The sequence below is a fragment of the Solea solea genome, chromosome 6, assembly GCF_958295425.1.
Source record: "Solea solea chromosome 6, fSolSol10.1, whole genome shotgun sequence".
Lineage (NCBI taxonomy): Eukaryota > Metazoa > Chordata > Actinopteri > Pleuronectiformes > Soleidae > Solea > Solea solea.
The window spans coordinates 6,229,350-6,256,274 of NC_081139.1; the positions used below are offsets into that span (position 1 = coordinate 6,229,350).

At 39.2% G+C, this 26,925-nt stretch overlaps 5 protein-coding genes across 9 annotated transcripts; 1 reads left to right on the top strand and 4 right to left on the bottom strand.

Moving 5' to 3' along the window:
- Positions 1–1,116: 1,116 nt before the first annotated feature.
- On the bottom strand, positions 1,117–3,428 carry LOC131460987 (proline-rich protein 13-like). Its single transcript, XM_058631939.1, has 4 exons — positions 3,172–3,428; positions 2,591–2,643; positions 1,899–2,476; positions 1,117–1,588 (listed from the first exon to the last, which is right to left on the bottom strand). The coding sequence occupies exons 2-4, from the start codon at positions 2,604–2,606 to the stop codon at positions 1,535–1,537; spliced, it is 648 nt and encodes a 215-aa protein (XP_058487922.1). The 5' UTR covers positions 2,607–2,643; positions 3,172–3,428; the 3' UTR covers positions 1,117–1,534.
- A 1,114-nt stretch (positions 3,429–4,542) lies between these two features.
- On the bottom strand, positions 4,543–6,506 carry LOC131460318 (proline-rich protein 13-like). Of its 3 annotated transcripts, none has more exons than XM_058630697.1 (4): positions 6,441–6,506; positions 5,995–6,043; positions 5,378–5,766; positions 4,543–5,163 (listed from the first exon to the last, which is right to left on the bottom strand). In XM_058630697.1, exons 2-4 carry the CDS (start codon positions 6,008–6,010, stop codon positions 5,131–5,133), a joined length of 438 nt encoding a protein of 145 aa, XP_058486680.1. In that variant the 5' UTR covers positions 6,011–6,043; positions 6,441–6,506; the 3' UTR covers positions 4,543–5,130. The 3 variants fall into 3 exon arrangements, with proteins under 3 accessions (XP_058486680.1, XP_058486677.1, XP_058486679.1); XM_058630694.1 differs by having other exon boundaries at positions 5,378–5,898; positions 6,441–6,505; XM_058630696.1 differs by having other exon boundaries at positions 5,378–5,898; positions 6,428–6,476.
- Positions 6,507–6,637: 131 nt separating this feature from the next.
- On the bottom strand, positions 6,638–12,825 carry LOC131460317 (bone morphogenetic protein receptor type-2-like). The gene is made up of 10 exons (XM_058630693.1): positions 12,650–12,825; positions 11,947–12,156; positions 11,616–11,780; positions 11,292–11,375; positions 10,460–10,566; positions 10,093–10,314; positions 9,169–9,283; positions 8,643–9,011; positions 7,602–7,738; positions 6,638–7,525 (listed from the first exon to the last, which is right to left on the bottom strand). The coding sequence occupies exons 1-10, from the start codon at positions 12,684–12,686 to the stop codon at positions 7,391–7,393; spliced, it is 1,581 nt and encodes a 526-aa protein (XP_058486676.1). The 5' UTR covers positions 12,687–12,825; the 3' UTR covers positions 6,638–7,390.
- An 866-nt stretch (positions 12,826–13,691) lies between these two features.
- Positions 13,692–16,998, top strand: LOC131460236 (cell division cycle-associated protein 7-like). The gene is made up of 9 exons (XM_058630541.1): positions 13,692–13,769; positions 13,878–13,958; positions 14,411–14,761; positions 15,184–15,279; positions 15,423–15,575; positions 15,899–16,042; positions 16,262–16,411; positions 16,619–16,755; positions 16,871–16,998. The coding sequence occupies exons 1-9, from the start codon at positions 13,767–13,769 to the stop codon at positions 16,911–16,913; spliced, it is 1,158 nt and encodes a 385-aa protein (XP_058486524.1). The 5' UTR covers positions 13,692–13,766; the 3' UTR covers positions 16,914–16,998.
- Positions 16,999–17,042: 44 nt separating this feature from the next.
- On the bottom strand, positions 17,043–24,409 carry sp1 (sp1 transcription factor). Of its 3 annotated transcripts, none has more exons than XM_058630534.1 (6): positions 24,303–24,409; positions 23,626–23,699; positions 21,053–22,436; positions 20,018–20,159; positions 19,246–19,436; positions 17,043–18,934 (listed from the first exon to the last, which is right to left on the bottom strand). In XM_058630534.1, exons 1-6 carry the CDS (start codon positions 24,307–24,309, stop codon positions 18,633–18,635), a joined length of 2,100 nt encoding a protein of 699 aa, XP_058486517.1. In that variant the 5' UTR covers positions 24,310–24,409; the 3' UTR covers positions 17,043–18,632. The 3 variants fall into 3 exon arrangements, with proteins under 3 accessions (XP_058486517.1, XP_058486516.1, XP_058486518.1); XM_058630533.1 differs by having other exon boundaries at positions 19,246–19,439; XM_058630535.1 differs by lacking the exon at positions 24,303–24,409 and adding an exon at positions 24,213–24,302 and having other exon boundaries at positions 19,246–19,439.
- Between the last annotated feature and the right edge of the window lie 2,516 nt (positions 24,410–26,925).

A 26,925-nucleotide genomic window follows, 5' to 3' on the forward strand; every position in this document is an offset into this window, starting at 1 on the left:
CCAACAATATAGAAACAGTTGCACTAGTTTAAAACTGCAAAGATGTGCTGTCGGAAATCGATAGTGGTATACTGGTTTTACATGTATACAAACATGGATTATTATGTACTCACTATTGCAGGTAAATTATTTACTATAAGACAACCATTACTATATTATGGTACTTATTTTAATGCCCCTAGTGGGCGTAAAATGCACTGCAACTGTGACCATCCTGAGGACACACTTCCCATTTTAAACTGGATTTATTTATTTTAACTACAAAATCTAGTTTTGGTTCTGTTAGCGCATCATATTATAACGTATTCAGTATGATTCCGCCTCACATCATGATTAACTAGCTCTTAAAAATGTATGTTCCAAGTACAGTCATTATTGATTATTGAACAGGTCCCTGTCTATGGAACAGTGTACACATCAGACTACTTCCCACAACACATAAGCTTATGATACAACACTGATTGGATACATGAAAAATCAAGAAAACTGGAGAACTAGTTATGGATTTCAGAAGGAACAAATCGTGGGCTGATGCTGTGGTAATTACAGGCCTAGAGGTGGAAAGTGTGAAGCATCACAAATATTTAGGTGCGGCCATTACGTACTGGCTCACATGGAATGACAATGTTGATTCTTCTTAGTATCAGCCCACACTTGTAACTTCTCAGGAAGTTAAACTCTTTCAATGTGAATTCTGGTTTTATAAAGATGTTTTGTTATGTCAGTGATATGTAGTGTGGTATTATTGTTTCATAGGTTGGGCACGGAACACTTGGGCAGTTTAGGAGGGTTTTATCTTGCCAGGATTGATAAAATAAGAAGGAATGGTGAAGTAGCTGGATAGTGAGTAGGAGGATGCGGGACACCATCTCATTTTGATACATGATACAATGTGTGCTCTCTTTTGTATACCAAGCAATAAAACCACAATGAGCACTTTAATTCCGTTATAGGGGCTGTATTTAAGATATGCAACTCAAGGCACTACAATCCAAATACAATCTCCCCCTTCTTACCCTAAGACTTGAGGTTGCCAGGTAGTTTGAGGAACTACGAGGAGCTACACTTGTGTGAGCGTGAAAGCAAATGTAGGATGTTAATACAAATGTACAATAGTGTTTGTACCAATAGTATTTTAATTTAACATGTTTACTTAATATCTAATGACATATCATGGTAATTTCGTGACTTGATACAATGCATTTCTTACATAAAGCTCCTTTAATTGTAGATTATTGGAGCCAAGTTTGTAAATATGGCTATGACCATTGTAGTGTGTAATAAAATTCTAATGGATGATATTAACTCAACTCTAAGTCTAAAGAAATTCTGACATGAGCACACCCAAAAAAGATGCAATATGGAAGAATGTCAAAACAGATCAATGCTGTGAAAATAAAGATAGCCCATATTAGAATCAGAATAATAAAATAGTGTAAAAACCCTGTTTAAAATTATACAAATCTGATTATGTAAATTGTCCTTTTTGTAAAAGAGCAAATTTCCATGAAAGCTTTGTCTTGAGCCGTTGACCTCAGTCTGAACTGCTGCTGCTGCTACTGCTGCTGCTGCTGCTGCTGCTGGATGACTGTATATAGAGAGAAAGTGCGTTTAAGTTTGGGAATAAATTCACAACATTTAAAAAGAAGACTAGAAAATACAGAGAATCTTATACTTGTAGCATTGTCGACAGATAGTGTGTGGCAGTTTTAAGACAGCTCGCAGTATGTTCAGTGATATAGTAGAACTATATATTCTATACTTTATATATATATATAGTATAGTATATATAGTAAGAAGAACTGGCACATATGTGCTTGCATAGGGTCTTAACAACCACTCAAACATTTGCCACAGGTTCAAGTTCGAATCTAGTTTAAACTTAAATCCAAGCTCACCTTGCCGTGTTTGTGGTGCCCATGTCCATGCTTCTCCCCCTTATGTCCTTTCTTCATCTTTTTGTGGATTTTGTGCCCACCCATCCCCATTCCCATTCCTCCCATCCCCATCCCCATTCCTCCCATCCCTGCCATCCCTGCCAGCCCTGCCATCCCTCCACCAAATGCACCAGCCATGGGATTCATGCCTCCATGATGATGTCCTTTGTGATCTTTGTGGCCTTTTCCGTGATCTTTCTTGTGATCTTTCTTGTGATCTTTCTTGTGATCTTTTTTGTGATCTTTGTTGTGATCTTTGTTGGGACCTTTTTGTTGACATTTTTGGTGATCCCCCTTTGGAGAGTGTGGATATGGACCTGGGCAAACACCTCCTGGGGGGATCGGAAATCCACCTGAAGCCATAGGATACTGTTGAGGCCGTGGAGCGCCATAAGGCATTGCACCTGGAGGTGCATGAGGTACCACACCTGGGTATTGGACTGGTGGGGGGAAGAGACCTGTATAAGGTCCAGCTGGATATGCAGGGTTGTAGCCAGGAGGGTAGGCAGGGTTTGGTGGGCCCATGGGACAGGGTGGTCCTGAAATACATAAAAGCACACACACTCTTTACTCTTGAGTATAAATATTTTACAACACAGGCAAAAAAAAAAATCACATTTATGAATATAGATTAATCATTTGAGAAATACTACCTTGATTTGGCCACATGTTTAGATTTCTTTGACCTGACCGCACTAAAGGAAACCTGAGGAAATGTTAGGAAATGAATGCAAAGATTGTTTGTTTAGTAACATTACACCACATTGAGCTTGATTGACAGCTTTGTCTCCACACACATATCCAGTATATGATATGACAAAAACACGGAAATTACAGTTTCAAACAATGCAAGTAGGACATCGTAAAATGCTGCAGTTTAACCGTCCAATGTTGTAATTGTTCTATGTTGTATGTTTGTTTTGCTCACAGTACAAAATAAACATTATGATTCTTACACAGCTAAATGCAAGAGAGTTCATCAGCTTCAAGTGCACTTAATCAACATCAAAATATATTTTCCAACACATAATATACAGTGACGGATCATTTGTTACCACATCGTGGTTTAATTTTGCTATAATTCTCATAATTTATGTCAGCAACTGCATTCCTCCGTGTCGTGATAAAAAAAAAAGACCCAAAAACAAATCAGAAACTTTGTTCCATACATATAATATATATTTTATATTAAACAATAATCACTTTTTCGTAATATGCATAGGTCCACGCTTACCTTAGAAACTGGCCTTGGATGTGAGGAAGTTTTCGCAGAATTCACCTCCGCCCTGTGCTTATCTTCCGCGTTTAGCAGCAGTGGGAAGAAGATGCACGCCCATTTGGTTTGTTGCGTGTTTTGTTTCCGTCCCGTCAACATTCCTGCAGGCTTTTTAAATGACAGGGTGACCCACGAGTTTCCACTGTACACCTTCAAAACGATGCTGACAGGTGCGGCTGTGAATGACTCCATGCGTAATCTTCAACTGTGCAGGTGACGTGGCCAAAGCATCGTGTGCACACACTCTTTTCAGGTGCAAGTGGAAAAAAGGGACACCCCTTCATTAACATGAATTGAAAAACAATAACGCTCATTCAGATGTTAAATAACATGGCCCATGACCTCATCTTCTTTTAAACACGGTTGCCAAAGAGGTGATAGAATATAGACAGAATATACAACGAAATGTGTTTACTAGCGTGTGTTTATGCAACAGTAATAACTTTACATTTAGTCACAATTATCACATTACTATATGTATTACATTCAACATGGAATAAAATCAGCTTGTTTGGTGTTTAAATTACAGTTGTCAACATTATTATTATTGTGCGATTTTAAATTTATTTTGATTTATCTTGCATCATAAAAAAACGTTTTATTATGATGTATAGATCATTCCATATCAAAATATCATCATGAATATCTAACTATGTGATGTGTTTTAATTTCAGGTTCTTGCTACTGAAGAGTAGCAAGAACCCCCACGTTTCTCCAAAATATTGTATAAAAACATGACCGCTGTCTCACAGGAATTAAAAATCAAATGCAATATTTGGATATTATTGCACAATTTCACCAGATAATTGGTGATGCTATCAAAAAATTTGAAAGCGGCACTTGCTTGAGCACTACCTGGAGTCCGCCTGTGCACATCTAAGGCCCAAAGTGATCATGTGCAAAAACCAATCTGTGAGTGCTGTTGCCTTTTTGACCCACTTTTACACTGTCATTTCACAAGTGTTTTGATTTGAACACTTTGCAGCCACTTTGCAGTTATCATTATGACTGCATTATTAATATCCTGCCCTAGATAGAACATACCCCCACTCAGTTGTGTTTTTTTACCTGTAAGGGGTGTCTGCCTCAAAAACGACCCTTAGGACATTTACTGTAAGAATAATAATTAGTTTTCACCCACAAGAGATTTGACAGATTATAGCCCACTCAGTCCCCCTTTACCTTTTTACTGCATAATATCAGACATGCCATTTAACCAATGAATCATATTCACAAACACTTCCTTCCATTACACGACAGACAAATAAGTTTACAAAAAAATACAATTGTTTTGTTTAATTTTAACAAACTACTCACTGACAGTATAACTTAAACTTTGGTTACCAGCAGCCAACATTTTTTAATGTCATTACCAATACATATACAAATGTCAGACATGTCATGACAAGTTGAGGACAGCGGCCGTTAATAGCAAACCGTCTTAACTGTTTGACTTGTCACAGCAGATCACAGTAAATGCACATAAAAGTAATAAAACTGTTGCTGGCTTACAGCACGAGTGGCACTGATCTAACCTGAAAAAGAGCACACACTGCATGCTTACTAGTGGTGGAGCTTGAGCTTAGTAAAGAGCTTAAGTAAAACTTTTAACTTTACTTGAGGTTTGTTTTTTTTCTATAACAATTTAAATATCTCAACAGAAAATCTTCAACATAAAATAAAAAAAAACTGTTGATACTGTCAGAGATCCAAAGATTAAGCAGTGCTTTAAAGTTCTGTGCCCATTGTCGTGATCCCTTTACAGAATGTTTCACTATATACTGTATATACATACTCATTTGTATGTCTTTTAACTATATCTTTAGACTGTTTGACATAAATACAAAAACAAAATGCTGAAATAGGCTTCTGTAAATAATCATTTCTGTCAATTTCCATGTCTTGTGGTGTTGGTCCTCAGTCTGAGTCACTGCTACTGCTGCTGGATGACTGTTGAGAAAAAGAGAAAATCATACATTTGAATGTATCCAATTTAAGAAATGCAAAGGCAGACTTGCAATACATATTTTTTGATAATAGGTGAATAATACGGAAAACATCTGTAACTTAAATGTTCTTCTTATTGATACATTCATGGTACTGGCAGGTTCAAACTTAATCTTCTTTCATCTGCAGAAGGTAAGATTTTAAAACCCAATCTCACCTTGCAGTAGTGGAGCCCATGCTTGTTCCACTTGTGTGCTTTCTTCATCTTCTTCCTCATCTTTTTGTTAGCTTTGTGTGTTACCACTCCCATTACCATTGCTGTCAATCCTCCGGTTAATGATCCAGGCATGGGATTCATCCCTCCATGATAGAGACCTTTGTGGTGACCTTTGTGGTGACCATACTTTGGATAGTGTGGATATGGACCAGGATGTCGTGAGTGTGGGTATCCACATGGGTGAACACCTGCAGGGGGGACAACTGGAAATCCACCTGGAGCCATAGGATAAGGATGAGGTTGTGGAGCTCGATAAGGCGTCACACCTGGAGGTGCATGTGGAACCAGAGCTGGGCTCATCGCTGCTGGGTAGTGGCCGGGTGGGTACCCTGGATTGGAAGGTTGGGGATAAAATGCTGAAGAAGGTCCAGGATATGCAGGATATGCAGGATATGTAGGATATGCAGGGTTGTACCCAGGAGGGTAAGCCGGGTTTGATGGGCCCAGTGGAGGAGGAGGTCCTGATACACAAACAGTAAAAGCATGCATACATACATACAATACATTTTTTCCAAAAAAGTATTTGTGGGTTATGCTGATTATTTGATATATCCTACCTTGATTTGGCCACATAGTTATGACAACACGTCAAATACTTCAGGAAACCTGCGAAAACATTTATACAATTAACATTTAGTCAACATTTAAAAAGCAAGTTTTATACATGGTGTAAATGAACTATATAGTATTATATAATTTAGTAAGAGGATTTTGATTCTATGAACAGTTATAATCTGAGATTATACTTTTCGGTTGCCATATACTGTATATTTTACCACATATAGTACATACAGCATAAACAAACATTTTACCAAAACGCAACACACACACACACGTGCACCTGTAGTCTAGTATCGACAGGTGTAGGGCAATTGTTATCAACTTTATGACAACTGAAAAACTTGATTCACAAAATATATAGTACATCTTGCTCAGCATTAGGTCATTTTGAAACACAAAAATTGTTTAAATCGCGGTCTAGAGGCTTACCTTAGAAACTTACCTCTATAAGTTTGTCAATTCAGCTCTGTCTCGTTTTGTCTTCCTGTTTAACTGCAGGAATACGATGCACCAGAGTGCCACACCCTTTGTTACGCAACATTCCCGTAGGCTTAGAAAGAGAGGATGACCTACTACAGTAGTTTCTATGGTGCAAAACACACACACACGTGACTTGAAATCATTGTAAACAGCAATTTTTAATGCTCCATTTTCTCACACACATTTCCATGACATAATGACACAACACGGTTGTTGCAGCGTAATAATACAAATTTACTTACTCTTCAAAATTAAATTACGTCACTATTAAAAGAAATGATATGAAAATGAAATGAAAATACAGAATTAAAACTGTTAAGACACAACATTAAGATAACAATGATAGTAAACTAATACACAAACCAAAATTATATCGTTTCACAAGAATGGGTACACAATAAAAACACATCGAACCTACTGTGATTAGAGGAATAACCTCTTATTCATTATTTCTCAAATACTACAACTTTCTTTATGACAAAATGGAAATGTGTAGAATTTATTCACAAAATGTTAAGTAATTCTAAGTAAACCAAATTAAAGGTGAGTAATAGAAACATGCTCAAGAAAACACATAGCGTTCAATCTAAAACTATGACAAGTAGTGACACAAAAGAAACCATGAAATTGTTTGATACACAGAAAAAATGACAGTGTACATTGTACTCTAAAAAATATTTAACAAGTACAGAGCTCAATTTTAACACTTTGTGGAAAAATATACTCTCTAATTAGCACATTTTGACAACCTAGAACCTGCACAGAACATTTACCACAAGTCAGTGCTTTACATTCACTTCACACAGTTAATAATTTGACACCAAGAGGGTAAAAATGTACACACCTGTAGTGTAAATGTAGTAGTCCTCAAAGAATTTAAAAAACACAACAGTGGTAACAGTTGCTAGTGGACTACTGTAAATCAAGTGGGAAAAGAGTCATTGTAGCCTGAAGAGAGTCTAATCTGTCTGCGACACACTGAGCCGTCACTCGAGCGTCTGGATCAAACTCCCAACAATCTGACAGGAGCTCCTGCAGTGCAGATCCCTGAAAGATTTAAGCACCCAGTTAATAAACATACACAACACAGCTCACTATAGCTAATGAAACCACTAATGAATACCTGTGGTAGCAGCTCCCAGTGTTTAGGTATGGAGGGTCTTTTTTCCCTGGTAATCACATGCGTGATGAGGCTCTCCAGTGTTACATTGCCCTCCAGCTCAGATTCATAGGGCAGCAGATGTTGTGGAATGTTACTGCCTGCAGATGGAGACATTTATTTGAATTTCCTTCTGATCTGAAGCTATACTGTATATTTATCAGAGCAGGAGGCTGAAACAAAAGTTGTGAAAATTCCAGTGTTGATGATGTAACCTTTTTTGTCTGGAATAATTTTTGTGCACTCTTTCATAACTCACCGAAGAACATTCTCATGATATATAAAAAAACCAAATATGTGCACTTTCCTTATGCATTGTGTTTTGACTGTAAAAGTTACTGGAACGTTTGCTTTTATTCATTTTGTAATAAACCCAAATAAACCTTAGTGCTCACGCGGCATGGATCTGTGCTGCAGGTGAACCCATGGTAAATTGCTGTGGGAATAATACACAACTCCTTATATGGACATCCTGGGGATAGTGTTTATAGGTCACATATTCAGGCTTTTAAAAATGTGGGGGTTTTCCGTCTTCTTATGTTGTTGAGTCAAAGTTATGATTCATTTTAGATCGCATTTTTAGTAGTGATATAAAGTAGCAATAATTCAAAGTCACAAAATAGATCATTTTTCTTTTCTTTGTGTTCATAAAAATGAGCCAAGTGAACTTTGACCTGGGACGTATTTCCAAATTTCCCAAATTCAATTGGATTTTAAACATCTTAAGTACTTCTTGCTCAGGTGTCTTTATATAGTTGGTGAAATGTATTTTTTTTCTCATCAGGTTGTGCTGAAAAAAAGGATATGAGACACTCTATGTTGCACATTCTTATACCCTCAGTATGTACTGTATGTTTAAACGTAGTAATGGAAAAAAGCAGCCGGAATGCTCTGTGCTCTAAGGGTTAAATATCCAAACACTGGCTCGATCTGCGCAGTAAAAATGTCAAAGGTGAAGAGAATCTGACACCTGACATCACATGACATTACTGAAAGTGAATTTACCTTCAAATAAATCTGAGCAGCGCATCCAGATCTCCCACAGCAGCAGTCCTAGCGCATAAATGTCCCCCTGCTTGAAACAGCTACTGCTGAGTAGGTCTACAGCACCATCCAGGATCTCAGGAGCCATGTAGCACAGAGTGCCCCTCTGACAAAAAATATGAGCGTCTCCATCTTCTTTGGCCACTCCCCTTTGACCAATTTCTCTGTGCTGCCTGCTTCTCACCATCATAGCCATGAGGTGGCTTTGATATGAACAAGTACGCAGGATGGTGGAGCATCCGAAATCACACAAGGCACAAGTACCATCTGCTCTCACAAGTACATTGGAGCTGCTGAGGTCTCTGTGAGCCACCGCGGGTTTATGCATATCTGCAAGAAAAGATACAAACACATCAATAATCAGTCACACATACAGTATACGTGCTATTTAAGCTACAAAGCACACATAATAGTACAACCACATTGGTAGGCTGTAACACACCGGCAGATACATGACGTGTATTCTCAGTAACATTCTGGCTCGTACCATAGTTGTGAAGGTCAGAGTGGAGATAGGAAAGTCCCTGCGATAAAGACTGGCACAGCTTCAGTGACTGCATCCAGCTGATGGTGTGTGCGCACAGAAAGGAACAAAGAGAACCCTGAAATCAAAGAGACATTTTAATATTGTTAAGCAAATGATTCTCCACTTTGAATGTTCGCATACATACTGTTGTTAATTGACTATAAAAGTTAAATGAAGAAGATTAAAACAAAAACATTGATTGCACTTGTGTGTGTTTGTTGGGGGAAATAGAACTGTCGATTTTCCACAGTATCCGATAGAATAGAATTAGTCAATTATAATTAGCACACACACACACCAATTAGTGATAGTGTATTGTGTCTTACACACCACAGTAGTGAACACACACACGAGCCAGGCACAGGAGCAGTGGGCAGCACTTATCTGTGCCCAGGGAGCTATGGTATGGTATGGTATGGTATGGTTAGGGTATGGTACCATAGTAATGATCCTTTGAGCATCCATGAAAGCGAGCCAATAAGGTGGAACAAGAGGACTGCTTTTTGTAATTTTGGTCAAAAGTGGAGGCCTGCAGTCTTATATTTATAACACTGTTTTAATTTCCAACTTACTACAATAAAGCTGCTTTCAGTGAAATACTTAAGTCAAAATGCATGTTAAATAACTCTATATTGATATCTGTGTTGAGTCAGTGACACTGGATTATCAGGAGTCTGAAGAAACTTTTCCAGTATCCCACAAGACTTTTTCCAATCGTGAGCCAGAACTCTCGGTGAATAAATGTCCCCCTCACCAAACATGTTTATGAGGTGACTATAGAGAGGAGGCAGGGGAATGCTGACCATTCAGACAAGAAGGAAGCCAAAATAACTTAGTCAAAAGACAGCAGGTGTAATTTTCCATGAATGAGTGGTTGCCATTTACGTATTCAGCTAACTGCAGAACAATGAGCCAGCTGCCATCATCCTGTTTCCTCCCAGTGCCCAGGAAGGGGAGAATCCCAGCATGTTTCATCAGTGGCAGTTCATAAACCTCCTTCTCTGCAGTAAATCTGTGTTTCCAATCAGAGGGTAAAACTTTCACAGCCACTGCAGATCCACGGTATTTCCCCTGCCAGACAGTGGCAAAATATCCACGGGCCAAAATCTGAAAAAGGATTGAACACGTAGTTAAAATGGAATTGTAATATATATATCTATATATATATATATATAGATATATCTTTATAGCATCACCTCATTTTCCGCACTGTAAGTAATATAATATGAATACACTTGCTAAAAAGACTTACATGTTGTAGTTCAATATCAGCCACATCAACCTCATTGTTTTTTGTGGTCTGGCAAGACAACCGTGAGGAGACACTGTGACCACGAGGGCAACCTTGTAGATTTTCTTCTAAAACAAAGCAAATGAACAAAATCCCACCGTTAACACACTTACTATGGGTAATGTGATGCTATGATACAAGACATAACTTGAATTGGAGATTGACAAAGAAAGGACACACAGGTAAAAGGGAGTATCACGGCAGAGATAACCACTCAAGGTCAGTCAAGCAGAGGCAGTTCTGAAGGTCAAACAAAGGCATCACTAAAAATGTGAATGAGAATGTAAATAATGTGAAAAGAAAGTTTTTTTTTTTCCCTATAATCCTTTGAGAAGTAGAGAAGGCATTTGATACTAAAGCAATACCATTTAACATTTTAAGAGAAACAACAAACTGCCTGTCTGTTCCGAATCAGGTCTAAACCAGGAAGCCAAGATTATCCAGCAACTCTTACTTAAACTGTAACAGCAAGCTGAGTTTTAATCAAGACAATAGAACATCTCTTTTGTGTATGTTAATGTAACAGTCGCAAATATCAACTAACTTTATTGTCCTTGTATAGGAAACATAAAAAATGCATACAACTGAAAAGGCATCTGGATTATTCTGGAAAGACATTATTATTAGCAAGAGAAAAAAAACTTGTATTTCTATATAATATGATAATGTAAAATCCCATATATGGCTTCAATACTCTAATCAAGGGCATCAAGTTCAATGGAATTTCTAATGTTACCAACTAAAGTAGGCATTTAGTGTTAATAGAAAAAGGAAAGAAAAGAAAAAATCTTACTTTTGCTTTTGAAGAAGTGTATCCATTTGGCAGCAGCGATAACAAAGCCCAGGACGAGTAATGCTCCAATTAGAGTCACAGCAACTTTAGTGATTTATTTTGAGAAGAAACAAAAATGACATTTAACCGTCACACATTCTACGTAAGAATGTGTGAGTATATTAAAAACCATGACAGGAAACAACATTATTCTTCTCAGCTTTGTCCTCCAAGTTTGTGAAGTGGGGAAAATCTTTAGCTACAATGTCAGTATAGTAACGGTGTCACTTTATAGTTCACAAAACTGATATTCAATGGCTGATAGAAATCGCATTATCACCATACCTTCCAAATTAGAGTGTGTGTGTTGAGGCTGTTCTGAATCTGGTGTCCACGTGATGTTGCTGTTGCACAAGTCTGTGTTGCAAACACATTTCATGTAGTTCCACTTGAAGCGCGTTTGTGTCTTGCAGACGGCATCTGGGCAAGACTTTTCAGCGACATCACACGCTGCAACAACAACAACAACAACAAAAACACAAAGGAAGTAACACATTAGGCTCACAGAGGAGACAGCTGCATAAAACCCTATATACTATACTTATAGCAATATCAGACAATATTAGATGGCTTTTGGGCTTAAATTTGATTGTAATAAGTACAAAGGTTTTCTTACCAAGAAGGTCGACCACAGGCTGACCACTGAGGACCCGGAAATATCCCACACAGCAGTGAGTGCTCTCACAGACCTGCACTGACCTGGTCACATTGCCAGAAGTAACGTATTTGTTGTTCTGCTCAGTGTTTGCTGCGGTGCCGTTCAAGTGGAATGCACACCGTCTCTTCTGAAGTGAAAACGGGCTGCACATGCATGTACAGATGAATACTGGAAAGAAGAAGAGAAAATAAGGACATTAAGATGTGGTACCATTTTTCTGTGGTGGTTGTTGTAATCTAATTGGAGTGTCTTAACTGTTTATGTAATGTTCTTTTAATTAAGAAGGTTTGTTGCAGTAAATTATATTGTTTCAATTATTTGCATTTGTCTGTCTGTAGATGAGCAAGTCAAAAAAAAAAGAGTCGGATCCACTAAAGACTATAGACTAATAGGTCTTTAAAGGCAAATGACACAACATTACCACAATTTCACTTCAAGTAATAGTAAAATATTTACCACCTTCAGTTCAACATTTTCATTGTCCAAGTTTTATTATGATGAAGTTTAGTAACAGACCCAGTTACTGAGTTGTTGCATATTAAATTATCACACGATGCTTCAGCAACACAGCAACATGGCAGCTATCAAACCACAAATAAGAAGTCACGAGGCAATAAAATCAAATTAAAATAAAGCAAAGTATATACTAGAGCACACTCACCAGCAGCCAAAATCACCAACCACTGTTGCAGGATCATGGTCCCTCTGAGACCAGAGTGGCCAGGCAGGGAGTGTCCTGGGAATGTGATAGGAGTTTCCCACGTTTCCCAGCATCACTCCCACTGCCACACACCTGCATGTGTTGGACTGTGAGAATACAGTTCTTTAATCAAAAATAATCTACTCCCAGTGTTAAGAAACATACCATGGTGTCAATGTGGGAGTGTTGTATGCTGCTGCCTTTGTGCTTTTATGGTCAACTAATGACAGCAGTTAAGTCCTTTTGGGAAAAACTGACTGGGCCACAAAAGAAACCAGTACAAAACGACATCCATGCTTCAAGTTTCTATTTTGTTGTACTCAAGTCCTTTATTTATATATATATATATATATATATATATATATGTATATACATATATATGTATATGTACTGTATATGTATATGTATATATATATATATATATATATATATGTATAAAAGGGGTTGAGTTTTTTCTACCTAGGTGAAGATAGGAATGATAACATACTATAATATAATAGTTTTATGTGTGTCAATAGGATACATACCTTTAAACTATCCGTTTATTTTATATATGCATATTTAGTCACATTTATGACTTTGGTAAGTAAAGGTATTTCCTCTTAATTCAACATTTTGACAATATATTTAATACAAGAAGCAGTTTTTTGTTTGTTTACAGACATTCATTATTTTTGGCCCCATCGTCAGGTAAGTTGAATGTAAGATCTGGATAATTTATTATTTAGATTATTAATTTGACTTGTGCACATGTATCTTAATTCTTCTTACCCACACCTTTGATTAGTCTGAAATAAATTGTCTTTTTTTTTTAATATATACTTTTTAAAAATTGTGTTTCTAAATTAACTTTATCCAACTAAATATAGATAAATACATATACACAGATAAAAACAGAATAGTACGTGCTTTGACACGGCTGGTGTCTATATAGTCCGCTGCCCTGACATATAAAACAAGCGCATCTCACTGTCAATCACATTAATTAAACAGGTGACCGGTTCCGACGCGTGGGCGGGTCCAACTTTTCACACTAAAGGTAGACTTGTCTTCGGTCCACACGTTAGCCAAGAATAAAATGGTAAAACATTCAAACAACCCCCCAAAAAGAACTTGCTTTCAGTATTAGTGGTTGATATTCAACCCGTTATTCTGTTTTAACAATTTTTCTCGACATGTCTGTCTTCAGGCAACGGTTTTGGCTGATGTGTTTGCGGAAGACTCTGAAAACGACCGAACATTTTACGGCTTCTCGGACAGTGAGCTCAAGGTGCGTTTGCTGGCTTCAATCGAGGCCTTCACGTCCTCCTCAGGACACAAATGGAAACAGTGAGACTTGTATTATTTTAAAGACATTATTTATATGACATAAGTTAATTATGTTAATATCGTTAGAGCTGTACAATATATCAACATTCAAAGTACACGAACTTCAATAAACGTAGATGTTTTCCTTGTGCTACTTTTGTTTGACCAAGGTCTTACCTTTAAAGGACTTACCTCATGTGTTAAAGGGGGCATTCATTTTATTTTTCTATCAATTCTTTCAATTATGTTGTTGGAATTAAGACAACAAAGTTAACACGTCTTCGATCAGCCCTAAGTGTCACTTCAGTGCAGAGTGAACATGCTTTTCATTGCATTGCTGCATCAGTCTCACTGTAAAAAAGTCAAGAGTTGTCACTAACCTAATTATAAATCACCTGTGTTTATATCCACCAGAATTTAAGTTTGGAAGATGAGGCTGAGTTTGATCTTTCACCCAAGAAGCAGGAATCTAAAGCACCCTCTAGAAACCAGCCCTTCAGGCTGAGAGTGGCACTGCGCTCCACCCCCTCCACCTTGCAATCCAGTGAGGAGGACAAGGATGATGAGGTGCAAGAGGAAGAAACCTCGGGAGCACAGAAGGCAAGAAAGACTAGTAAGGCGAGAAGAGGGACACGTGTTAAATTTGAAGATGAGGCAACGTTGGCGGCTCCGCCTCCTCGTGAAAATCCTAGATTCGATTCAGGGGACGAGTCGGCTTCTTTCCTGGTGAAGAGGGAGCAGAACATCAAGGCCAACAAAGCAATGGTAAACCAGAATCACTGCCCTAGAATATCCAGGTTAATTTGAAATTAATATCACCAATGTCCCAAACAAAGCTACAATTCAGACTCATGATATATTACTCCACTACTAAATGTAGTCACTAACACCTTTTGAAATTTTTTATTTTTTATCTCTTTGACTTAAGGCAGGATTGATAAATGAATTGTCAAGTTTGACATTAACACCAGTAACTCATGACTAGTCTGTGAGCTGAGTGAGTGCAGAAAGAGCAGATGGATGACAAACATGCCTGTGTCTCAGATGATTATCATAGTAATATATGTAAATATTAATGGCTGGCCTGGCTGACACTGTACAGATTCAAAGCACTGAAAACAATTTGGATATTGGTGTAATACATACAGATATGTTCTTCAAACTGTATCTTCTCTGTTTTCTAACAGCTGGCTCAACTGATGGCAGACCTGCAGAAAATGCCAGGGGGTGCAGGGATCCTGAAAAAACAAGCAGACAAACAGAAGAAAAAAGAGAGAAAACATGTGAGTTGACAGTGGACAATTGGAAATGTTTAATATTAAACAACTGGCCAGAAATCGTGATAGAATTTCAGTCAATCTCGTTGGAACAGTATTTCTTTGCAGACTGATGTACTCGTGTGATTTTTATCTAACTTGGACTGCAGCGTCCACCAAACTCTGGTGCAGCTGGAGGTGAATCCAGGAGGAACCCAGATCGGGCGTCCCGCAGACAGACCCGCTCGATGGGAGGAACCGAGGATCCTGCAGCTGTCAAGGAAGAAGAAATTGAGTTCAGTTTGGAGGAGGAGTTGTTGGAGGTACATGTATGTTCTATTTGTTCATTTATCAAGGATCGGGTTATGCAATGGACGTGTGATAACCTTCAAGATATTGTGATCACAGCTCCAAAATGTCACCTCCGCATACAGCTGACTGACATGGCTTCTCAACAGCCTGAGTGATTCCTGCATCCTGTTTATGACAAGTCATTAAAAACAACTTATACCTTAGGCAGGTTATGACAGAATATTAGAAAGTTATAATCAAACCTGTGGAATGCTGCAGAGACTGTAGCCGTGATACTTGGCACTAGCTCTTTTTTAACAAATGCATCTGGGGGGTTATTGCCTCTGTGTCCCAGGTACGCCGAGCCCCACAGCGACGTGGCACCCCACGACCTAACCAGAGCAAACCTCATTTTGTCCGTCCTGTGGAGGACATTACAGAGGATGAGCTCCAGCTGGTAGCAGACAACATGACTGAAAAAGTCTACAACAGTGCCACAGTGAGTTCACCGCGAGACCCCTAATAAAAAAACTGGTATCATGCCACCATCAGGTGGCTTTCTCCTTTGTGCTGAAGCCTAAATATCGTAGTCTTCATCAGTCTGCATCACTCTGCATCATGAATATTTACAAATGATATGATTTGACGGATGTAAAATTAAATAAAACTCTGTACGTACCTTCCCAACTCCACTGTTGAAGCTTCTTGGTATTTTCAGGGCTCCACATGTCATCAGTGCCGTCAGAAAACTGTAGACACAAAGACGTGCTGTCGGAACGAAGGATGCCGTGGCATTCAGGGTCAGTTCTGTGGGCCGTGCCTAAGGAACAGATATGGAGAGGACGTCAGGAAGGCGCTGCTGGATCCGGTTAGGCTGCTGATAAATTGACACACACACAAATTGACATACAGCTGGAAAAATACTCACGAATATGTCAATGCTCAAGGTTGTTTCTTATTAACCATGCTTGTCATTTTCTGACATTAAAAACGAGTTATTAGAATTACCTTTTCTCTTGGATCTTTTTTTGGAAAGCACTTCATTGTTTAACCATGCTGTAATTTTATTTTCCAGGAGTGGCAGTGCCCTCCCTGTCGAGGCATTTGCAACTGCAGCTTCTGCCGTCAGCGTGAAGGTCGCTGCCCGACTGGCATCCTGTTTCCTCTGGCTCAATACCACGGCTTCTCCGATGTCCACTCCTACCTTACAAGGTGGGCTATGCAAGTGTGGAGGCGCACTGCAGGTCCTACAAAGTGGTTTTGGGGGGACCTTAAGAAGAATAGACAACATCTGTTCACCTGACATGTGTTATTTATCTCATTACAGCCTCCGTAACAAACTGAAGAGTGAGGATGATGTGGAGATGTGACCTCAGCAGCCTTGTTCTGAGTCTTTATTTTAAAGCATACACAATCTGTGATTCTAAAATCAATAAAGTGTTGTTTTTTTGTTTAGCTGACTGTTGTTTGATACAGGTTTTCATAGAAATCAGACAAAACATGTTCAGAATTTTAATCCAGCTGTTGGCAGTTGCAGTAGTTGTAGACACACACACACACACACACAATATAAAATCCCTTATTTAAAATGGGGCAAAAGTAAGAGCACTTGTCTGGATGTAGTTTCAATGAAGAGTTTTTAAACATAGTTTATACAAGTTACAACTTTATGTGAAATTAAGCACAGTGTCAAAGCAAAGAAACAAAAGCTACCACTGGGTCATCATTATACATTTTGCAACTTATTTATTTCAACAATAAAGGGATGTGTTCGAGGTTTGCCTCGAGCTGGATCTTTCCAGTTAGAACTTTAACATGCATATTGTGAGTAAAAATTAGAACATTTGTGGACCAAAAAAAAAAAGCATTTCTTAGTTTTCCCCAAAATGAGTATGAACCTTTGGTTTGGAGCTTACATGTATAAGCTGTCTGGACGCTAATACAAAATACTTAACTATGACCAGATGAGAACAAGAAATAGTTTTTCATACACTCAAACAGTTCCAGGTGGTAAGTACAGCATAGAAAAAGAAATACTGGGAAGATCTTGACTGTATAGAATAAGCATTCTATGACTGAAAGGCTTTTATGTTAACATATTTCATCTACATACATATATATATATATATAAAAGTAATAACAAAAGATTAAGAGTGATTGTGCATGAGATTCATACAACTGAAAGGCAACGGTGTATGCTAAGAGTATCTGCAGCCTTTACATTACCAAAAGAATTATATTTATATTTTTACATGGAAAAAAAATAACAATCAAAATGCATTTGCAATGATAAACATATCAAAACTTGATGGCTTAAATGTGTGTACCTACACAAGAGGTTTAAGAGTTACTCAGGATTTCAGCACCCCAGCACACTGACATCCTCACACTCATTATTGCTTCTGGCTTATAAATTGCTGTCCACCACAAAACACTGAAGTATTATTCCTATGATACTGGGATTGCTCTCCCAAATCATAGAACTCTGAGAAGCAAATATTTGCCACACTAGATCATCATGGCGTGCCTCTGATGGAGAAAATAAGTGTTAAGGGGTGAAGTGGGCCTGGAGTAATGTTTGATAAACACCTGAGCTGAAAAAGGAAGAAGTAGAGAAGCTCACAACCCTGGACACAAGCGTTAAAGTCCAATTTAGTAGTGTCATCTGTTAACTACTGGAGGAGCTTGTAAAGAATAGTACTACTTAACAATAAAACACTAAGTGTGCTGGTCTGTGTGCTTTATTGCAATCCCACCATCAATTAGATTGGGCTTTATGTGGGACAAATGTTAGTGTAGTGCCAGTTCCATTCATGGGATAGATCTCATGACTTTTCTAATCTAACATTTTAATTCAACTCGATCAACCTCTGACCTTTAAATGCGACATTTCCTTAAATAAAAGGTGGAAATCATATTCCTGCCTTAGTTTTATATCCAATAGCATGGGTTGTGTTGCACCTGTGACCACCTGTCCTGTCTGAAGCCCATGAGAGGATCTGCATCTGCAGTCAGATGTGCTCTTTTTTCAACCCCAAATGTCCCAGTGCAGCATCCATCAAGGCCATCGTCCTGCTCCTCCACTGCACTTAGTAGCTGTTGCCATTGATCTGGTGAAGGTCTACCTGCATCATGTTGATCCCACTGTTGGCAAGTCGAGCTATGCTGTCAGCAGATAAGGTCTCCATGGTGACAATGGTGTGCTGGTCATTGGCCGACACTGCCCCACCGCCAGCTTCCGTTCCTGCTGCAGGAGAAACGGCGCCAGCGGAGACTGCGGTGCCGCTGTTGGGGGCTACTTTTTTGTTCAAATGGGTCTTGATGTGCTTTGAGAGGTGATCACTGCGCATAAAGCGCTTAGGACACTCTGGGCAAACAAACTTTTTCTCGCCTGAAAAAGAGTTAAGAGAAAAGATCAGTGTAAAACAGCTTCAGCTGACAGTCATTCACACTATGAACTACCACTGGCAATACTGTGGACATAAGTAAATATAGCAAATGTTTAACATGAAGTAATATTCAGGATTGTTAATCATGTAAAAAAAAAAAAGAAATATCACATATGCCGCTGTCACATGACACGCAAACGGCTGTACTGTGCTCCTTTACTGTATAGTGTTAGTACTAATGAAGGACTCTTTTCATTTATCTTTTTTAAAAATGTCCTCCTAGATTTTGTTTCCTAGTATATTCTGATTGTACCTGTGTGTGTCCTCTTGTGACGCTGGAGCTCATCCGAACGTGTGAATCGTTTGCCACAGAACGACCAGCTGCAGACAAAAGGTCGTTCTCCTGTGTGCCAGCGGAGGTGGGCCCTCAGGTGGGATGTCTTGCCATAGATCTTCCCACAGCCAGTGATGTGGCAGATGTGCTGCTTCTTTTTAGATGGGTCACTGCTTAAAGTCAAAACCATACATCAGAGTTGTATGGAAAAAAATGTCAAAAGAATAATAATAACTTAGTACTCATTGACTAACTTAAAGAAAAAGAGTTATGGATTTCCAATAAAATTAGCCCTTTGATGAAAATAAAATACAATAACAGCATACCAGATAGAAATAACATAAATTTCTGTGAAAATAATGTATGCCCGTTTAAAGCTGGGAAATGTTTGATTGTAGAATCTCAAATCCAGGTTGTTAAATGCTTTGCCAATGTGTTTTATTGTATTTAATGTCTTGACTGTTTTTCTCTTTTTTGATTTATGTGCAACAGGCAGCCAAAATGAACTTCCTCTGAACATCCACTGCCCTGTGACAAAATTCACATCATTAAAAAAAAGGAAATACTGCTTTTTGGTATGAACCTGTATACTGCCCAGCACTATAATCAACCCACATCGCACTGCAACCCCCTCACACAGCTACCACCACAGACTGAATCCAATTCCCAGTGAAAAACTACAAACACATACAGTTTGTCCAGAAGGACGGTTGGATGTATTCTGATTCTGAAATATGCTAAAGTGACATACCGTCCTTCTCCATCCTTGCAGAAGGGGCAGGTGCAGGCTTCCCTCCGGTTGCGTCGCCCTTGAGTTGGTGGGCTAATGTCCTCGTCATCCATAGCTGTGCTATCATCCAAACTTTCTCCACCTGTCTGTAAAGTCTGGTCTCCTATAGTGATGGAAGAGGTTAATTTAATTGCGAGACAAGTAATTCAGATCTTTTAATTTGATGCACATTTAATCTCAATTCATTCAGTACGATCAGAATACACGTCCCAGTTCTTTTTCATAAACCATTTTATTTATATATGTGTGTATGTATGTATGTATGTATATATATATATATATATATATATACACATATACATACATATATACATATATACATATATACACACACACATACACATACACACACACACATACATACAAGAGAGATTTGGATGTGATAAAGGTTTCTGTAAGACTGGGAGTCTCTACACTGTCAAAGACACTGTGGCCAACTCAGTATTGCAATGTGAGCATGATCTGAACAGATGTAGTGTTACCAAGTTAAGAAAGAAATAGATTTTAACATGAACACAAACACATAAGAGCTCAGGGAAACTCCAGACCAGTTAAACTGGCTAAACCAGTATAGTGCACCTTTTTCAAACAGCAAAAACTGATCAAAACCAGAGATACAAGATAGTTTGAATTTTAGAGCAAAATCAAACCCCTCAAGTAAAATACATTTCATGGACTACTTGAGATACTTTCAATTTACGGCTATGTAACTAGTTTGTACTAACAGAACAACCTATCCTCAAATTCGAACAATGAAAATGCAACTACATTTGCGACTAGGTTTGTTATTTAAATTCAAGCAAATACAGACAAAGCAAACACTTGCCGGAATACATGATCCAAATAACACACTGACCAGTTAGTACGAATAAGACTGCTCTTTTCCCTAAATCACTAATTATACTCGTCTCATTTTGCAAAATAGTATGTGCACATTACACAACAGCATGTACATTTTTACACAGAATATAAATAATTTGTGGACAGATGACTGACCTGCTGTGCTGGAAATGGTGATGGGAACACCCTGCAGCTGCAGCCCGGACCCTCCGAGTGTGTTCAAATTTATGGTCTGGATACCTGGGATCTGCATAGTGTTGACAGACATTCCCCCAGATGCAGCAGCTCCTTGAGTCTGACCAAGTTGGTTGAGAGACTGTACTGGGGCCAGCGTGATCTGTGCTCCTGTCGGACTCTGGATCTGAAGGGTCTGCCAGGTCACCTGGCCGTTAGGGCCTACAGTGCGCAAGATGATGGGGCCTGTATTTGGCATAATTTGAAGGTTCTGAAGCCCTTCCTGGCTGAGTGTTGGAGCTGCAAATACCTGACCTCCTGCTGAGACAGTACCAGCCTGGATGGTCTGAAGGGGCGTTCCACCTTGGATAAGCTGCTGAGGCTGGAGAAGGATCTGTTGTGGCTGCTGCCCATCTCTGTTATCTGATTGTATCGGGACACCCAGAGAAGATATTGTGCCGTGCTGGTATGTCCCTGCCAGTGTTCCGTTGCTGTTATGTGTTTGAGCCATTCCATAAGATGAGGTCTGCGCAGTGACAGTAGATGCACTTGTCATGTACCCTGTCCCACTGCTGGAAGACACTGGTTGTTGTATAAGCTGGCTTCCAGTATCCCCTCCACCATTTGCATCTCCCACTGTACTGTTTGTTCCAGTACTAACAGGTAACAATGTGATGTTCCCATTAAGTGATAAAGGCATATTTGCCAGAAACTGGGGCTGGTTTTGTAAGACATTATTGCCTAAGCTAATATTTTGAATGGGGATGGCTCCCTGAAGGAGACTGGGCATTGTTATGATGTTTCCTGATGCACCAGGCCTGTTGGTTGTTGTTATAATCTGCTGACCATTTGGAGAGGACACAATCTGAAATTGTTGCCCTTGTCCTGCTGCAGCAGATAGAGCGGACTCCTGCTGAGCATGTGCAAACTGCACTGGCTGCCCATCTACTGTCTGAAATTGGGGAATAACCTGGTACTGAATGTTAGGCATCATACCAGATATGGTGGTAAGCACCTGCTGACCCTGCATTGATGGAGCCTGGGCTACTACATACTGTGGTTGCTGTTGATGCTGTCCCTGAGTTACAGCAACTGATGATGACAGCACCTGTCTGTTCTTCCCTAGGTCTACTCCTGTCATCACCCCCAACGTGTCAGTGGTGACAGTGTTCGTGCCCGAGGATGCTTGAATGCTGAGAGGTACAACCTGCCAGCCGTTGGCACTGGAGGTGAAAACACCCTGGTTTATTTCCAGCTGTTGCTGCTGGTTTTGCTGTTGTTCTGAAGGTGAATCGCTCTCTCCTGGGGTGTCAATACGACTGCACGTGGCTGCCAACAAGGCGAGGGGAGATGGCTGCTGTGAGTCCTAGAAAGAGAATACATAAAACAAAGAGAGAAGATTGGGACGTTATTATGTTAAAAAGTATTAGTAGATGACTCTAGTCCAGTCCGAGGTAGATAAGTTTAAAATAAATCAAGCAGTTCAGGAGTTTGAATTTGTATACTAAAGGGAATAATGGGCACACATAGGCTCAGTGTTTCCCTACCTATGAATATCAATGTGCCACAACGTTTCACTCATAACTTGCACAATGAACACCAAAGAAAGCAAATTAAGATTAAAACAAAAAATAAAAATAATTATATACAATGATTACTAAGCCATTTAAGTTAAAGCTACTTTAACTAAACTAATATGGGTCGTATTGTTGTACATAGTCATTAACACTGGCACTTCATTATAACTAAAAAAAATTCCAGGGAGAAATGCTGTAGGCATGCTAACTATTATCTAATACATGAGGAAACAATAAAACAAAAAACAAACAACAAATACAATTGGGATAGCAGAAAAAAAACAAGCAGAAAAATTTCTAACAAGGCATAAAAAAAATGCTAGGATACAGGTGCCGTAAAAAATAATGAGAAGTGCATCTGATAAAAAGGAAAATTGACTGTGACTAAATGAGACATAAACCAAGTATGTTTAATTTGAAATAAACATTATAATGGAAAATAAACGACAGCATTTGATTTAATCGATCTACTGATGACATACTGCAACACTCCCATAAATCCAATTCATAATATTAACCCACTTTTGTTTGTCACGCAGCTCTGTTATTCAGAGAGGATGGGCAGAAGTGTGAAGTCCGTGGAGGAAACACGGTGGGAGAGAATGGGAGGGACATTTTCCCCAGCGAAGCGGCGGGCTCCTCTTCCCCTCCCCCCAAACCCACCCATCTCCCTCCCACACTTTATTTTGTCCTATAAACTGAGACACTTCTCTAGCCACCCCCTCCAAACCCAGCCAAATGGGCCGAGCGAAGTGCACACTTGGTGCCGGGGTTTGACGGGAACACCCCATGTGGGCGAAATTTACCTGCCCATTCCCCACCCCGGTGACATGTGCTCCAAAGAGAAAAATCAACAACTCCCGCACAACACAACTGAGCAACACAGGAGGCCAATTAAACGACATTAAAGTGGAGGTAACTGGACAGCAGAATTGAGTTCATCGTCTGATTTGGCAAAAGCGTAAGCGTTTAACCTACTTGAGAGTTTGTGTTTCGCTTTTGACTGAAGCCTCCACCGCTCCCCACAGCGGCCATGTCGCCCTGCTGCTGATCTGCGGAAGAAGAGTTTGTCAGATCAATCTTCAGAAGAGTGGCTCGTCGACGTACACTAACAAGACCACAACACTGAGTAGAACAGGCGGGAGTATAATCATGGACGACCCCATACAAGAATAACTAAGCGTTCCTGTAGTTAACGATAAGGGAATTCCACAAGGAAATCCATGCCACAAGTGTTCGGAGGGGCAGCTAGCATATTAGCTAAGCTAACACTAACTCACTATAAGTAATGTTGGGGAAAAGTGCTAAGTACCAGCTGAGGAGTTTAGAACGTGCCACTAAAGCTAGCTCCAACAAACTGGACTAAGTTTAACTGCAGTGTAGTGTACGCAGAGTGTGTCAGTAACGAGCAGAAGTTAAGTTAAACCAGTTTACCAGCTCGATTTGTTTTCCAAAATGTTGTTAGCTAAGTACCAACAATTAGCAATTAAGTAGCTGGTACTTTTAAACTGCTCAGGACGCTAGCTAGAAAACAATAATACACCACAGTAACAACACGTTCTTACACTTGAAACGACGTTACTTGATTTGACTTCGATGTGTTAACTTAATGGCTGGTTCACCACACGCCGCCGACTTTAAAAAAGTTCACTTACTGCTCATAATTTGAAGACGGGAGGAGTTTCTCTGCGCTTTTCTCGGGTTGACAACTTTTCGCAGCTTCACACTAACTTGACTGACCGCCCGCTATGAAGAAGAAAAACACAGTGTGTGCGATTTATGCACCCGCGCAGCCCGCCAACGGGAACATCGACCAGTGAATACAATTGAACTACTAGTTAACGAACTAAACAGTTATTAACTTATATGTATTACTTGTATCAACATGAAAATTGTATTTATTACATTATTGCTTTCGACCAATTGTATCCAGAACCTTATTCTTCCTGGGACAAATAACATCATCTGTATCTAAATTATGACTATACATAATACAATTTAATTATTATTTTTAATGTTCCTACTTATCAAAGTTTTTTCTTTTCAGCGTACAATATAGACAATATATACAATTTAGTCAACCACAGCTAATATATCTCAACTGTGGTTGAAGTTAACCATTTTATTTTTGATGTAAATTCATACATAAACAGAGGAACATAGTTTAAAAGCAACTGATTTGGAGGATAAAGCGGTAGAAAATGGATGGATGGATGGATGATTTAGCTGTACAGTCTCAACCAGAGCAGACCAAAGTAAATAAAATGTCTTTTTGGAAATCAACACATCACCATTCACACTGATAAATATTAATAAACAATCCGGTCAAAACTTGCAAAATGAAATAAGATAATCTTATTAACTCAATTCAAATCCATTTTAATTTTTTCCTGGAGGCTTGCTGTTTTGTTTATTCAGTATAATCTATATATTTTTGTTTTTAATATGCAATGTCTTTATGTTTTTTTATATATTTTTTTATATATTTGCAGAGTGACCTTGAAAAAGAGAACTTATTGCTGCCAGTGGCCCTTTATTGTTTTAAATAAAGTATGTTGATAACAAAGAAATCCATTGGCTCTTATTTAACACTGGCAGATGGTTCAGTTTCAGACCAAATATCTTCAAGTATCTTATCCAATCACCAGTATAATATCCAAACATCCACAGATACTAATCAATTCTTATTGACTCAAAGCATAAGCAATATCAAAATAATCAATTGTTTAATGACGACAGTAAAGTACAATCATATTGAAGAGTTTGATTTAACACTGTCCGGCTATTGAAAGCAGATGTCCCCGTGTATAAAAGAAGCGCACCCCTCTGAGAGCTACGTGTGAAGGATTGCTTGCTCTTGTCCAATGGAAAAGAGTGTTTCTGCCAACGAGCCTCTACCAGCCAATGTAATTGGGTCAAAGGCGGAGAATGGGGCGGGACTAAGCATGGTAGGCTGCATCCCCGAGTATGATTGACGTTGGGTTATCTGTTTTCCGTTTAAAATGCGCCATGTGTAAACATGTTTACAGAAACAGCGATATTTTCCCTTTCCCCAGCCGCGCTGTTGTGTTATAACCGAGCAATAAAACCACACAAACACTTAAAGTCCTGTTCTGAACACGGAGGTGAGGAAGCGAGAAGCATGCTCGGCTTTCAAGTATTGCCTCCGTGGCCACTGGCCACTCCCTGGTGGCGCCCTGTGGGTTGGGAAACAGTGAGGAGGCGGGAGGAGATCGCAAGGGTGGAGGAGGAGAAGAGACCCCATCACAATCAGACACTGGCTGTATCCGCGCTGGGAGGAGAAAATGGCTCGCTTGTGGGAGGACCTTTATTACTGGATGTGTGAGGGGGCTGTCAGTGAAGCAGCACATGTGCCCATGTAAACAGGATGGAGGGTGGAGTCCATCCTCAGGCCAGGCCTGCATCTATTAATCAAACACTGTTGATGTGCTGCTTAAAGGTCCAGTGTGTAACGTTTAGGAGGGTTTATTCCTCAGAAATTCAATATACTAACAATATGTATGTTTGCAAAGGTGTACAATCACTTTAAAATACAAAGCATGTGGGTTTTTGTATGTAAACAAAGAAGAAAGCCATCTTTTGTGGTTTGTGAAGGCCTCTGTACTGACACCATCCATCCATCCATCTTCTACCGCTTTATCCTCCACATGAGGGCGAAAGGCATGTTACACCCTGGACAGATCACCTGTCCATCACAGGGCCACACGGAGACAAACAACCATCTCACTCTCACAATTTAAAGTGTCCAATTTGCCTAATCCCCAAATCTGCATGTTTTTGGACCGTGGGAGGAAACTGGAGAACCCGGAGAAAACACACACACACACACACACGTATCTGACATGCTTGGAAAAAAAGAGAGGGGTAGGCGGAGGAGTCCTAACCATAGAACGTACATTGAAAATAGATTGAGTCTTTAAGGCTCCATTGGAATAAAAGTTTATTGGAAAATGAGCCTATATTTCTTACTTGACTTATGATGTCAGAAACATTTTCCTGAGGAGTTAAAGGTCTTAAATGCCGATTTGTGTCTTTTACAATAGGATTTTTGTAAATGATGTTTCCATTTAGGGGTAAAGACGATAAAACGGCTTAGCTAAAACACTGAGCTTATTTGTTTAGTTTAGTAAAGTTTTGTGTATATTGTGTGCATTTTCTGTGTATAATCTTAACCTGCTAAGGAACCGGTAACTATCGCTGTGCAAAGCTGTGGAGTAAAGATAAGCTGTCATACAGCAAAACTAAAGGAATTATGAA

Bases quoted from the DNA above. Each gene is read 5' to 3' on its own strand.
- LOC131460317 (XM_058630693.1), bottom strand. From the start codon at position 12,686: ATGATCCTGCAACAGTGGTTGGTGATTTTGGCTGCTG. The intron at 10,315-10,459 runs GTAAGTCTTTTT...ATCCTTTTTCAG, and splicing joins CTGATATTGAACTACAACAT to ATTTTGGCCCGTGGATATTT. The intron at 7,739-8,642 runs GTAAATTCACTT...CTCCATCTGCAG, and splicing joins CTGCTCAGATTTATTTGAAG to GCAGTAACATTCCACAACAT.
- LOC131460236 (XM_058630541.1), top strand. The intron at 14,762-15,183 runs GTAAACCAGAAT...GTTTTCTAACAG, and splicing joins TCAAGGCCAACAAAGCAATG to CTGGCTCAACTGATGGCAGA. The intron at 16,756-16,870 runs GTGGGCTATGCA...ATCTCATTACAG, and splicing joins GTCCACTCCTACCTTACAAG to CCTCCGTAACAAACTGAAGA.
- sp1 (XM_058630533.1), bottom strand. The intron at 20,160-21,052 runs GTCAGTCATCTG...CCATCACTATAG, and splicing joins CACCATTTCCAGCACAGCAG to GAGACCAGACTTTACAGACA. The intron at 19,440-20,017 runs GTATGTCACTTT...TTTGACTTTAAG, and splicing joins TGCAAGGATGGAGAAGGACG to CAGTGACCCATCTAAAAAGA.
- LOC131460318 (XM_058630694.1), bottom strand. The intron at 5,164-5,377 runs GTGAGATTGGGT...TTTTCTCAACAG, and splicing joins ATGGGCTCCACTACTGCAAG to TCATCCAGCAGCAGTAGCAG.
- LOC131460987 (XM_058631939.1), bottom strand. The intron at 1,589-1,898 runs GTGAGCTTGGAT...CTCTATATACAG, and splicing joins GGCACCACAAACACGGCAAG to TCATCCAGCAGCAGCAGCAG.